General features: G+C 35.1%; 1 protein-coding gene across 1 annotated transcript; it reads right to left on the bottom strand.

Annotated features, from left to right (window-relative positions):
• Positions 1-3168: 3168 nt before the first annotated feature.
• On the bottom strand, positions 3169-5440 carry LOC143470283 (uncharacterized). The gene is made up of 3 exons (XM_076968314.1): positions 5296-5440; positions 4633-4842; positions 3169-4264 (listed from the first exon to the last, which is right to left on the bottom strand). Exons 1-3 carry the CDS (start codon positions 5303-5305, stop codon positions 4107-4109), a joined length of 378 nt encoding a protein of 125 aa, XP_076824429.1. The 5' UTR covers positions 5306-5440; the 3' UTR covers positions 3169-4106.
• Between the last annotated feature and the right edge of the window lie 9062 nt (positions 5441-14502).

Consider the following 14502-nt stretch of genomic DNA (forward strand, 5'->3'; position numbering starts at 1 on the left):
GGCGATCAAATTAACCGACGACAAATTGGCCGTCAAAAAGTCAAAATTCTAATTCACTATCTAGTCACTTCTGTTTATTTCAATAAACGTTTCAATGTGTATTGAAATAAAAAACAATTTTGTTAAAAACAAAGGAAATAGTTACAAACAAATATTTACTTTACATATCATATACTACCGAGTTTAAAATTTTGACCTTTTGACGGCCAATTTGTCGCCGGTTAATTTGATCGCCGGCCAATTTATCGACGGTTAATTTGATCGCCGGCCAGTTTATGTCACAGTCAGTTTGTCTGCGGTCAATTTAGGTCACGTTCAGTTGACCCCGGTGAGTTTGTTCGCGGCCACTTTCCCGCGGCCATATGTCGTGGAACCGTTTAGATATACCGCTACCCTATATTAATTGGCATCATGCTGAACATCCTGAACAACATTGTGCCTGCCATGTATCGATTTCAACAGCCTGGAAACGTCTCTTTTGAGCATGTCCAACCTAGCAATTTTGGTTCCACGACATATGGCCGCGGGAAAATGACCGCGAACAAACTCACCGGGGACAACTGAACGTGACGTAAATTGACCGCGAACAAACTGACTGTGATGTAAATTGACCGCGAACAAACTAACCGGGAACAGACTTACCGGAATGAAAATTGACCGGGAGGTAAATTGACCGTGCAAGTGCTGAATTATTGTGTTTAAGTTGATGGTAGTATATGATATGTAAATATTTGTTTGTAACTATTTCCTTTGTTTTTAACAAAATTTTTTTTTATTTCCATACACATTGAAACATTTATTGAAATTAACAGAAATATTTCCGGAAATAGGAGAAATACGAGTAACAACAACAACCTTGACTGCAATACACATACTGGATAGTGACTAGATAGCGACTAGATAGTGAATTAGAATTTTGACCTTTTGACGGCCAATTTGTCGCCGGTTAATTTGATCGCCGGCCAATTTATCGACGGTTAATTTCATCGCCGGCCAGTTTACGTCACGGTTAATTTGATCGCCGGCCAATTTGTTGCCGGTCAGTTGTCCACTACCAGTTGTCGCCGGTGAGTTTGTTCACGGCCATATGTCGTGATCCCAGCAATTTTAACTATTCAGACAAAATTTGTTTGGAATCCCCTAATTGAAACTGTGGCGGCAATCGCCACGCATTTGAACATTTAACTTTAAAGTTTTGTTTGTTTTGCCTAATTTACATTCTTTCGCTTGATTACTTTACTTTGTATACTCTTGCGTTTCTTACGTTTGGTAAATTGATTCACATTATGATTATGTTTATGCTTAGTTATAGTTTCAATTCGTTTAATAAAACTTTTAGCCGATAATTTTTGGCCGATCTGCGACGAAATTGAGTACCAAGGAGAACACGCAGCCATCTAAGGAGGTAGATGGCCGTTTCCCCGAGCCAAGAAAAGGCTCAGTTCTTGCTGATGTTATACCATGTCTGTTAGTCGTTTTCCAAACGGATACAAAGAATTTTACGACTTGTTACCCGCTGACGGTCACAAAACCCTCTAGAGTCTAGTCCAGGGGTTCCCAACCGGTGGTAAGCGTACCACTAGTGGTACGCGAGCAGCTCTCCGTTGCATGCGATATACAGTATAGTAGTATAACAATTTAATTTTGAGTTGCTAAAATATGCGAACAACACTTTTATTTCTTTCCGTACTAAATTCTCTGCACTCAGTAAGCTACTTTTGTCGATCTTGCTCCCTGCTGTCATTGTTATTAATACAATGCTGCTGTGCGAATATTGGATCAAATTAGTTGTTTTGAAAATAGTGGTACGTGTTGACAATCCGTGGTGGCTAAGTGGTACGAGAACATAAAAAGGTTGGGAACCCCTGGTCTAGTCGGACATTTTCGTTTGCAAAGTACCTTATAAAGGTCGATCGATGAAAAACAGTCCAGAATGTTCCATAATGGTAATTTCAGAATTAGTTGTTGAAGGCTAAACAGTCACAATCGTCTGCTGTCAATCCTTTACTAAACTTAAGCTAGTGTAGATGGTTTGGTGACACTTAACCACGCGACACTTAATCACGCGACGCTTAATCACCGACACATAATCACTAGGACATTTAATCACGCGACACTTAATCACGCGACACATAATCACTATGACATTTAATCACGCGACACATAATCACTAGGACATTTAATCACGCGACATTTAATCACACATTTACAATTTCAAGTTTCAAGTAACATTGTATTTTACGGTGTACCGTTTTGATGGTACTTTGGTCAAGAGCTTCGGTGACAATAGAATAATGTTAGATATTACATAGGTTATACGTAGCAATGCAAAATGACATGCTATTTCCTGATTGGCTAATGTGTTTGTATAAAAACTAAGGTTTGGTTAAAATCTCCCCTTCTTGTCTCTACACATAATATCAGTTTTACCTTCTGGACTGTTCATTACTGAATTGGAGTTATAGTTTTGTTTAAATGTGAAAAGATGATGAAAATGTTTCTATTGTGATACAACTTACTTCGGACAATATAACAATTAGACTTTATGAAGCTGGTGTTGATTTAAAGAAACATTATAGAGAAAGCCGGCGAAACGGAGTCAAAGACAATTGTCGGGGAGTTCTAAAAGAAAGACTAATAGCCTTTGGCTTTAGGCCAACCTTAAAAGCAATCCACATCGCCATTCCCACAGAGAGATGCACACGAGCTTGAATTACTGAATTTTCCTCACGCTTTTCCGACATCCAAGTGATTATGTGTCGCGTGATTAAATGTCGCGTGATTAAGTATCCAAGTCGCGTGATTAAATGTCCTAGTGATTATGTGTCGCGTGATTAAATGTCATAGTGATTATGTGTCGCGTGATTAAGCGTCGCGTGATTAAGTGTCGCGTGATTAAGTGTCGGTACACCAGTGTAGATGTCGCTGTTGGACCCTACTCAAAATTCCATTTTGTCTTGTGTTTGTGAACCAAGGACGCATTGGTGCATAGAGAAAAAACTTTGCTGCAGATGACAAACAACCGGTGACGTATAGTGGGGGCTATAAAACTTCAAGTTATTCTCTCTTTTTCTAAAATGCGTTGTCATAACTTACTCCTTATATTAGTCTTCTTTATATTTGTTGAGTAATTACCTTACGCTTTTTATTGAATTTTTGAAAGTTTTTTCCGATTTATACGGCTGTTCTTCAATAACACTGCGGTTGGTCACGCGCGGATAAAAAATTAATAAAAAAGGTTGTGTAACCTCCCAAGTTAAAAGTTAACAAGAAACTGTGAGGATGTGGGCTACTGTAGCTTCTAACGTAAGATTTTTTCTCATAAAAGCGACAGCCTGTCAGTATAGATTAAGCTCTCTTGTAACGTTTGCTTTTAATGAGACTGAGATAATTTAAAAGAAAAAAGATTTCTTGTATAGTTAAAGACCTAAATTAGCAAGCTCGGATTGGACGTCAACACCTGCGACGATAAAGATGTCAAGAATTTCCAAGTGCTGTAGGCGTAATTTGCCGCCGAAAAAGCCACTTGGCTTTCCTGTTATAGAAACAAGGAAGAAGTGATTTCCTTTCAAACGTGCCTGTTGGAGAAGTTTCCAGAACACTGCGGCCAGGCAGGGGCACAGTGGAGCCGTTTCCATTCTTATCAAAATCACAGTACAAAATTCCGGCTGTTTTTAAGGAACTATTGGGCCATTGGCTCCTCACAAACCCAATATCATTGGGCCATTGTTTTTTTACGTTTTCATTCTATTTCGTTTATTACATTTCCTTGTGTGCTACTGTAGTATACGTCGTTTCGTTAAGATCGTTGTATACGGCGTTTCAAAAGTATTCAACTTAAATTGACAGCTATTGTCAATATCTATATGAATATGACAATACGTTTTATTTGAAGGTGTTTTAAATCGGTTTATGTGGCGTAAAAAATAAATGTTGCATTTCACGCATTTTACGAGATGGGCAAACGGGAATTTTTAGACCAAAAATTTTTAAAAAGTTTTTGTCCCCAGTTAAATATCAGCCAAACTCTGTAAACTGTCACAAAAATGATGTAAATTACTTTCTTTTTTAACAATACGTTCTTCTTCCAGATGTTTTTCCAGAATTTAACGCTGAATTTTTCTTTCCGCTTCGATTCGCGCTTGAAATTCGCGCGCTTCTTCTTTTCTTCCTTCAAATTTTCCGCCAGCTATTTTCAATGTTGCCGTTCTTCCATTAGAGTCGACAAAAGTGTTTTCTTCGGTGTTGTATTCGACAACGTATCCTGCATTTTCGATTTAAGGGGTGATTTTACTGAGCGAGAATCGTATTTACCTACTGCTGTGACAGAATATATAAGAATATAGGCTATATATATACAGTTATAGTATTTACCGCTATACAGTATAGCTTTGCTCATGTGTTTCAATTTTATAATTTTTGATGTCAAAAATGTGTAATCATCAGAAGATGTTAAAAATACCATTTATCGCAGTATTGTATTGTACATAAATAAGATTAATCTATTATACCTGAATTTAATTTTTTTTTTAAAGTTTGAGCAACATTTAAAAATGGTTTGAAATAGTTAACCTATAGGTATATAGCGTATATGGGTTATATGATTTCATAGGCTATATTGTTGTTGTGTACTTTCGTCTTCCGTTTTTCTTTCATTCTCGAGATGTTTTTCCAAGAATTCAATTTGTTTCGATCGTTCGACTTCTCTTCGTTTACGAAAATCCTTCAAACCCCTTTTACCGCCTTCGAAGCGACCACGTGGTAATTTTAATATCAGGTTTTTTCCTCCACTGCTGTCTTCATATGTCACTGGGTCATAATCAGCTTCTTCTATGGAGTAACCTATGACCGTAGTTAAAAGTTTGTTTTTAATTGTAAGTTATAATTTGTATATTTGTTTGTAATAAATAAAATAAAGTTTTTGTTTGTTATATAAAAACCCAAGTTGAAATCAGCCTTCCAATTAAGCATAAAAAAATCATAAAATCAATAAATATATGCTAAAACATATCATCAAGTCTATTATAACGAGTTTGGTGCACGAGAAGATACGACCAAACTTTTTGTGAAGGGGGCTGCAACAACAACTATTAAAGGCCTATATACAAATATGTTACTTACAGTATATACAGTGCATACAGTCTATATGCTGTATACAGTATATATATATACAATGCTAAACTTCTTTCTGCAAGGGACAAATCTTTTTCCAGCAAGGATCGAGCACCACTTAGTTGTGGGTTGTTAGAATATTTACTCTAGATACACCTTTCCATGTTATTTCATGTCACTTACTTTCTCCCATTCTTTATACTTGTTTTGAGTTGTTATTATTTCATCAATTTTCACCCTCTATTACAATTTATAGTGCAAGTGCAATCCAGACAAAATAGGCCTACAGTAGTTTGTATATTATAGTAGCCTACAATATCAAGAATCATAAGCTATGGCAATGTTTAAAAACAGGATTTAAGAATCAACTAAAACAATCACAGTTTGCAAAATGGGTCCTAAAGTATTTTGATATTTTTTGATAGTAACATCCCTTTCGAGCTTTGGGTATAATCACATAAACGGGCGTACGATAGGCCTACGATTTATGATTCATTTACGTTTCCTTGTAAAGAATCTTTCACTGAAACCTTTTTGAAAATAATTTTTTATAATTTGCTGGAGGACATAGATATATAAGTCTTTGGTTAGTTAGTTTGGTTAGATATAGGTTAGTTCTGCAATGATATAATTACAGTATATAGCAACCACTTTTTTACCTTAAAATGTCAAATTAGTATTTTATATTGAAATCTTGCCTTTTTTTTAATCTAAAAAAATTGTCTGGAAGGTGAATAATTCAGTATAGGCTACGAAGTAACACCAAACGCCAAACATAAAAAATGCCTTTTTGGGACCAATTTTACAAGTAAACAGGAAAACAACAAGCTGATGTGACAAATAGCAAAAGCTTTACTATATAACGTATATACCTCAGGCAATGATTACAAATCAGCTGTTCCAACGCAATGGATATGAAAATTGCGTTTATAGACCTATATGTTATTTTCACAATTAGTGGCAGATTTTATGAAGGAATTCAATTGTCTGATGACCCCAAAAATAGGTCTTCATTTTTACTGAAAATCTTTTCTTGGTTAATTTGTGTTTTTGTTACCGCTTTATGTTCCACGTTTCCTTCTTACCTTCTTGGTCGGCGTCCCACCTTATTTATCACTTGTGTGTTTGGGCCACATTGTCTATTATCGCTTTGCGCTCGCTACCTGTGTTACAACCTTCTCAAGATTCCCGTAGATGACACGTTTTACTTGTTTCACTCTGACATTTATATATTGCACATCGTGTATTTAGTAGTTTATACACTGAGGAAGGACCAGTGTTAGGTCCGAACATGTTAGTAGTTAATAAAATATGAAGTGTGCTGCATTTGTTGAAATTCTTGCAATTATTTGGTACAATAAATCTATTTCAACTCTCCCCAAGTTAGTCTAAAATATAATTTAGAATGACATATCCGTAAAGCGCAGCTATCGTAAGTAACGCAAATTTCTTAAAACTGAAAAATTTTCTTGTGAATAGCAATAGTAAATAGTTTAGTTTTGTTTAACTTGGATTGACTTTGATTGTGATTCTAATTAATCAATTCGACTCGATTTAAATCTCGTTCACCAAATGACTCGACTTGAATCGAGTCACTTCTTCCAAAGGGATCGACTTGGCTTGAATCTTAGAAGTTAAATGTATTGGACTTGATTTGAGACTCGAATTTGAAGACTTGGTTACGAGTTACAATTTTGCCTTTAGACTTTTACGCAGTAAAACTTGAAGCCTATTCGCAAGAACTACTGAAACCTTTTAGTTTTGAAAGTTCAACTTTACATGGTATGAAGTCTGAAGATAAAAATTGTAATACATTTATAGGCGTGTAATCTGTAACCTCATGATTGCAGAGAAAGCCAATAAGACACACTTGAGATCTTTTCGAAAACGTAATTTCTTATATAGGGAATATAGCTTCTAATAACCTATTTTCTCTGATTCATTTTATAGCTTCAGTAAATGAAGTTTCTTTGTCTCTCTTTCCGAAATTATAGAGTAGCCTATAGCAAACAACGGGAACATGTTTCATGGCTATAAAGTCCTATTATGCACTTGCCATATGTGTTACACCCTAAAACTGCAATGTTTGTAGCATGCTATTATAAAAGTTTCTGCTTTAACCTATACAATGCAACTTGTATCAAATAACGTGCTAAACTAAAGCATATACAAGCTTGCTTGTACAGGTATTCCTGCTGGCATTAACAAAGCCCACAGGTTTATGCTGTTTCAAGGTCTTACTCGTCGAAACTATAAAATATTGTTGACGCTGTTGTGTGATCTGTTTGTAAGCCTGCTGTTGTGCTGGTTCCTATAACAACCGTTGCGCCATTAAAGTTATTACTCAGATCGTAATGATTACATTGTTAGATCCAGCTATTTACGTGCATTAAAGGTTTTATGAGACAAGATCCAACCACACCTACCCTTTCTAGCAGAGCTTTGTTTACTTACTAGCCATTGTGTTGAGGAAACATTGGCCGTCAACTTGAGATGAACTTGTATGGTGAGAAAATTATAGGCTAGGCTACAACAGATAGCTGAAAACAATTAGACTTAATGCGATATTGGAAACCTTTAAGTATGAGGTAGAAAGTCAAATTTTTCCAAACAAAAAAACGCAAGTTTTCCACCAATGCAACACCTTATTAGAATTAGGTTAGGAAACATTATACTAGTATTTATATAGGATTATATATGTTGTATTAGCAAACTTGGGAAAAATTCATATTCTCGTTCCACGATGTTCCTGCGCTTTTTTATCAACTTCTCTGGCAGCTCAGTTTTAAACGAGTTTTATGAGAGGTTTAACAGCTGAATATGTGACTTAGTGATTCCTTGTGTAGTCCACTGAGGATAATTACAATAACCCATGGGTTATTACAGCGGTTATTACCATTAAAGCAGACCATAACCAAGTATTTTGTTACAACAGAATGTGGTTATTAGCTGCGCAGAAGTAATTTACTGTTTGTTGTTAATAGCCTACTATATAGTTGAAATCTTCAATTTACCCGTAAAAAGGTCGCGACCGCCGGTTCAAGAAGCCCTGCTTTGTTTGAAGCAGCCTCTTCATTATAAACGTCACTTTAAATAGGATATAGGCTAATACAAGCAAAATGTCATATGTGTGTCCGTTATTGCTCTAGGAGTCTAGGGTAACACATATTACCAAATCGAAGAAAAGAAATCGGTGTGTCTGTATATGTAGAAATACTATATAAGAAAGTTTTTTATTTAGGCTAACACTTTTCTCTTCACTTCATAGGTGAATTGATTTTGAGTCTATCCACTACACAGTTTAAATGTACCGCTACCCTATTCATTGGCATCATGCTGAACATCCTGAACAACATTGTGCCTGCCATGTATTGATTTCGACAGCCCCCAAACGCCTCTTTTGAGCATGTCCAACCTAGCAATTTTAACTATTCAGACAAGATTTGTTTGAAATCCAATCATTGAAACTGTGGCGGCAATCGCCACGCATTTGAACATTTAATTTTTAATTTTTGTTTGTTTTGCCTAATTTACATTCTTTCGCTTGATTACTTTACTTTGTATACTCTTGCGTTTCTTACATTTGGTAAATTGATTCACATTATGATTATGTTTATGCTTAGCTAGTTTCAATTCGTTTAATAAAACTTTTAACCGTTAGTTTTTGGCCGATCTGCGATGAAATTGAGTACCAAGGATAACACGCAGCCTTCCAAGGAGGTAGATGGCCGTTTCCCGGAGCCAAGAAAAGGCTCAGTTCTTGCTGATGTTATACCATGTCTGTTAGTCGTTTTCGGAACAGATACAAAGAAGTTTATGACTTCTTTCCCGCTGACGATCACAGAACCCTCTGGTCTGATGTTTTCATTTGCAAAGTGCCTTATAAAGGTCGATCGATGAAAAAGAGTCCAGAATGTCCCATAATGATAATTTCAAAATTAGTTGTTCAAGGCTAAACAGTCACAATCGTATACTGTCAATCCTATACTAAACTTAAGCTAGTGTAGATGTCGCTGTTGGACCCTACTCAAAATTCGATTTTGTCTTGTTTTTGTGAATCAAGGACGCATTGGTGAATAGAGAAAAAGCTTTGTTGCGGATGACAAACAACCGATGTGACGTAGTGCGGGCTATAAAACTTGAAGTTGTTTTCTCTTTTTCTTAAATGCGTTGTCATAACTTACTCCTTATATTAGTCTTCTTTATATTTGTTGAGTAATTACATTAGGCTTTTTATTGAATTTTTGAAAGTTTTTTCCGATTTATACGGCTGTTCTTCAATAACACTGCGGGGATAAAAAAAATAATAAAAAAGGTTGCGTAACCTCCCAAGTTAAAAGTTGACAAGAAACTGTGAGGATGTGGGCTACTGTAGCTTCTAACGTAAGATTTTTTTTCTCATAAAAGCGACAGCCTGTCAGTATAGATGAAGCTCGTTTGAAACGTTTGCTTTTAATGAGACTGAGACAATTTAAAAGATAAAAATTTTTTGTACAGTTAAAGACCTAAATTAATGAGCTCGGATTGAACGTCAAGACCTGCGATTATAACGATGTCAAGAATTTCTAAGCGCTGTAGGCATGATTTTCCGCCAAAAAAGCCGCTGGGCTTTCCTTTTATAGAAACAAGGAAGAAGTGATTTCCTTTCAAAGGTGCCTGTTGGAGAAGTTTCCAGAACACTGCGGCCAGGCAGGGGCACAGTGGAGCCGTGCTCAATCTTATCAAAATCACAATACAAAATTCCGGCTTTTTTAAGAAACTGCTGGGCCATTGGCTCCTCACAAACCCAATATCATTGGGCCATTGTTTTTTTACGTCTTCATTCTATTTCGTTTATTATATTTCCTTGTGTGCTACTGTAGTATACGTCACTTCGTTAAGATCGTTGTATACGGCGTTTCAAAAGTGTTCAACTTAAATTGACAGCTATTGTAAATAGCTATATAAATATGAGAATACGTTTTATTTGAAGTTGTTTTAAACCGGTTTATGTGGCGTAAAAAATAAATTTTGCATTTCACGCATTTTAAGCGAGATGGGCAAACGGGAATTTTTAGACCAAAAATTTTAAAAAAGTTTTTGTCCCCTCTCAACGCAATCCTAAACACACCTAAGACTGATGTGAAGATAAAACCTAAGTTCATCAACTGTATTTCTTTTAGGAAAGTCGATTAAGCACAAACTTAACACAATTTTTTCAAAATTTCGAAAACTTTTAGTTTTATCAAAACCAAGAGCTAAATGGAAAATTATTGTTATTGCGAATGTAACAACCTGCCCTCGTATATTAACTTATCCCATGTCTCCCCTTCTTAATCTTGCATATTACTGTACGTTACCAAGTTGGCGTTTGCAATATACTACACAGGAAAAATGGATAAAAAGCTGCAAAACAGTTTATCAAATTGAAATAAACATTATTACGAGTGACTAGTTTACAAATAGCTTAAAACACAAAAGCTGTACTTACTATAGGTAGAAAGCCTCTTTTCCATCATTACTGTTGTGTTTGTATATTCACCAAAATTTGGCGGCTCTACGACAGTGTGAGAGGTTAGTTTTTCTTTGCTCTTCCACCGTACGTACACCGAATATCAATTGGTCAGGAGCGTTTTGGTTATTATGGCATTATATATAGAAGATTTAACAAATCAACTTCGTTTTGAAGTTTTTGAAAAAGTTTCACAAAAAGTTAAAACAAAAACATTTTCTTGATCTGAACGATATGGCGGCTCGTACATTATTTTAACAATCCTTGTGATAGCAATATAGCGTCATTGCCTTAATATTTGCAACAATTGCTTTTGAGCAACTTTTGCAATCGTGTACTATACACTACCGCATTTTTTGATGTGTATTACGAAACAGCTTTCTGACTTTTGACCGATGATCAATGCTTCTATGTCACTGCGTCATAATCAGCTTCTTTTATGGAGTAACCTATATGACCGTAGTTAAAACATTAATTTTAATTGTAAGTTATAATTTGTAGATTTGTTTGTAATAAATAAAATAAAGTTTTTGTTTGTTATATAAAAACCCAAGTTGAAATCAGCCTTCCAATTAAGCATAAAAAAATCATAAAATCAATAAATATATGCTAAAACATATCACCAAGTCTATTATAACGAGTTTGGTGCACGAGAGGATATGGCCAAACGTTTTGTGAAGGGGGCTGCAACAACAACTATTAAAGGCCTATAAACAAATTGGTTACTTACAGTATATACTGTATACAGTATATATATATATAATGCTAAACTTCTTTCTGCAACGGACAAATCTTTTTCCAGCAAGAATCGAGCACCATTTAGTTGTGGGCATGTTAGAATATTTATTCTAGATACACCTTTTCCATGTTATTTCATGTCACTTACTTTCTCCCATTCTTTATACTTGTTTTGAGTTGTTATTATTTAATCAATTTTCACCCTCCATTACAATTTATAGTGCAAGCGCAATCCAGACAAAATAGGCCTACAGTAGTTTGTATATTATAGTAGCCTACAATATCAAGAATCATAAGCTATGGTAATGTTTAAAAACAGGATTTAGGAATCAACTTAAACAATCACAATTTGCAAAATAGGTCCTAAAGTATCTTGATATTTTTTGATAGTAAAATCCCTTTCAAGCTATGAGCATAATCACATAAACGGGCGTACGATAAGCCTACGATTTATGATTCATTTACATAATTGCCTTGTAAAGAATTTTTCACTGAAACCTTTTTGAAAATAATTTTTTATAATTTGCTGGAGAACGTAGATATATAAGTCGTTGACTAATCGTAATGACTTAAGTCGCTTTTCAAATTGATTTGACTTGAGTCCGATAGTTCAACGGCTGTTGATGGTCAGGTTAGCTCTACAATGATATAATTATATAGCAACCACTTTTTTACCTTAAAATGTAAAATTATTATTTTATATTGAAATCTTGCCTTTATTTTAATCTAAAAAAAATGTCTGGAAGGTGAATAATTCAGTATAGGCTACGAAGTAACACCAAGCGCCAAACACATAAAACGCCTTTTTTGAACCAATATTACAGGTAAACAGGAAAACAACAAGCTGATGTGACAAATAGCAAAAGCTCTACTATATACCATATATACCTCAGGCAATGATTACAAATCAACTGTTCCAACGCAATGGATAGGAAAGTTGCGCTTATAGACCTATATGTTATTTTCACAATTATTGGAGGATTTTATGAAGGAATTCAATTGTCTGATGACCCCAAAAATAGGTCTTCATTTTTACTGAAAATCTTTTCTTGGTTAATTTGTGTGTTTGTTACCGCCCTATGTTCCACGTTTCCTTCTTACCTTCTTGGTCGGCGTCCCACCTTATTTATCACTTGTGTGTTTGGGCCTCAGTGTCTATTATCGCTTTGCGCTCGCTACCTGTGGTACAACCTTCTCAAGATTCCTGTGGATGACACGTTTTACTTGTTTCACTCTGACATTTATATATTGTTTATTTATTTATTATACACTGAGGAAGGACCAGTGTTAGGTCCGAAACATGTTAGTAGTTAATAAAATATGAAGTGTGCTGCATTTGTTGAAATTCTTGCAACTATTTGGTACAATAAATCTATTTCAACTCTCCCCAAGTTAGTCTAAAATGTAATTTCAAATGACAAATCCGTAAAGCGCAGCTATCGTAAGTAACGCAAATTTCTTAAAACTGAAAAAATTTCTTATGAATAGCAATAGTAAATAGTTTAGTTTTGTTTAACTTGGATTGACTTTGATTGTGATTCTAATTAATCAATTCGACTCGATTTAAATCTCGTTCACCAAATGACTCGACTTGAATCGAGCCACTTCTTCCAAAGGGATCGACTTGGCTTGAATCTTAGGAGTTAAATGTATTGGACTTGATTTTAGACTCGAATTTGAAGACGTGGTTACGAGTTACAACTTTGTCTTTTAGGCTTTAGGCTTTAGGTCTTTTAGGCTTCGCTAAGGTAAGTCAAGGGCATAAAAACGAATGCACATTCGATAGCAACTGGCAAACAACCGCAGCAGTAGGCGGTAATGGGTGTAGTGGCGCGGTTTTGGGAAGGCATGTAGATTTGCGGAAATAATAGCAATAAAAATATATCCGGGAAGTAATCGCTACCTGGTAATCGCTACCTGTACTGTTTGGCTTCGAAGTGCTAGGTTCAGAGCTATGGGATTTTTGTAAGAAAAGTACTAATTGATAAACAACGCTGTAGACAGGCCTATATGGCCTTACATATCTAACGCACAAACACTAATAGAATTAATTAATCAGTATAGCCTACATGCTTTTTAATTGCGTGTAGCTCGAAGTTACATACCTTAAACAGCAAGCCAAATTTAGCATGAATATAAACATGTTACCGATTATGTCAACTGAATCAATGCCTATTAAGCGTCGTGTAGTCTACCATATCTTTGCATCCTTTTTATTAAACTTTGGCAAAACATCAAAAATATTTGTTTTGAATTGTTTTATCAAAATCACAATATAAAATTCCGGCGTATTTTAAGGAACTATTGGGCCATTGGCTCCTCACAAACCCAATATCATTGGGACATTGTTTTTATAGGTTTTCATTCTATTTCGTTTGTTACATTTCCTTATGTGCTACTGTAGTATACGTCGTTTCGTTAAGATCGTTGTATACGGCGTTTCAAAAGTGTTCAACTTAAATTGACAGCTATTGTCAATAGCTATATAAATATGAGAATACGTTTTATTTGAAGTTGTTTTAAACCGGTTTATGTGGCGTAAAAAATAAATTTTGCATTTCACGCATTTTAAGCGAGATGGGCAAACGGGAATTTTTAGACCAAAAATTTTAAAAAAGTTTTTGTCCCCTCTCAACGCAATCCTATACACACCTAAGACTGATGTGAAGATAAAACCTAAGTTCATCTACTGTATTTCTTTACGTGGAAAGTCGATTAAGCACAAACTTAACACAATTTTTTCAAAATTTTGAAAACTTTTAGTTTTATCAAAACCAAGAGCTAAATGGAAAATTATTGTTATTGCGAATGTAACAACCTGCCTCCGTATAATAACTTATCCCATGTCTCCCCTCCTTAATCTTGCATATTATTGTACGTTACCAAGTTGGCGCTTGCAATATACTACACAGGAAAAATGGACAAAAAGCTGTATTACTTACGTAGAAAAGTTGAAACCACTTTTAAATTTATTGCTTTTTCGTTTTATCGCCACGGATTTGGCCAATGAAATGGTAGTTGCAAAACAGTTTATCAAATTGAAATAAACATTATTACGAGTGACTAGTTTACAAATAGCTTAAAACACAAAAGCTGTACTTACTATAGGTAGAAAGCTTCTTTTCCATCATTACTGTTGTGTTTGTATGTTCACCAAAATT

Source organism: Clavelina lepadiformis, chromosome 9, assembly GCF_947623445.1.
Source record: "Clavelina lepadiformis chromosome 9, kaClaLepa1.1, whole genome shotgun sequence".
In the NCBI taxonomy this organism is placed as follows: Eukaryota; Metazoa; Chordata; class Ascidiacea; order Aplousobranchia; family Clavelinidae; genus Clavelina; species Clavelina lepadiformis.

Coding starts and splice junctions, on each gene's coding strand:
- LOC143470283 (XM_076968314.1), bottom strand. Junction 4,265..4,632: donor AAGAAAAACGGAAGACGAAA/GTACACAACAAC, acceptor TCGAAAATGCAG/GATACGTTGTCGAATACAAC.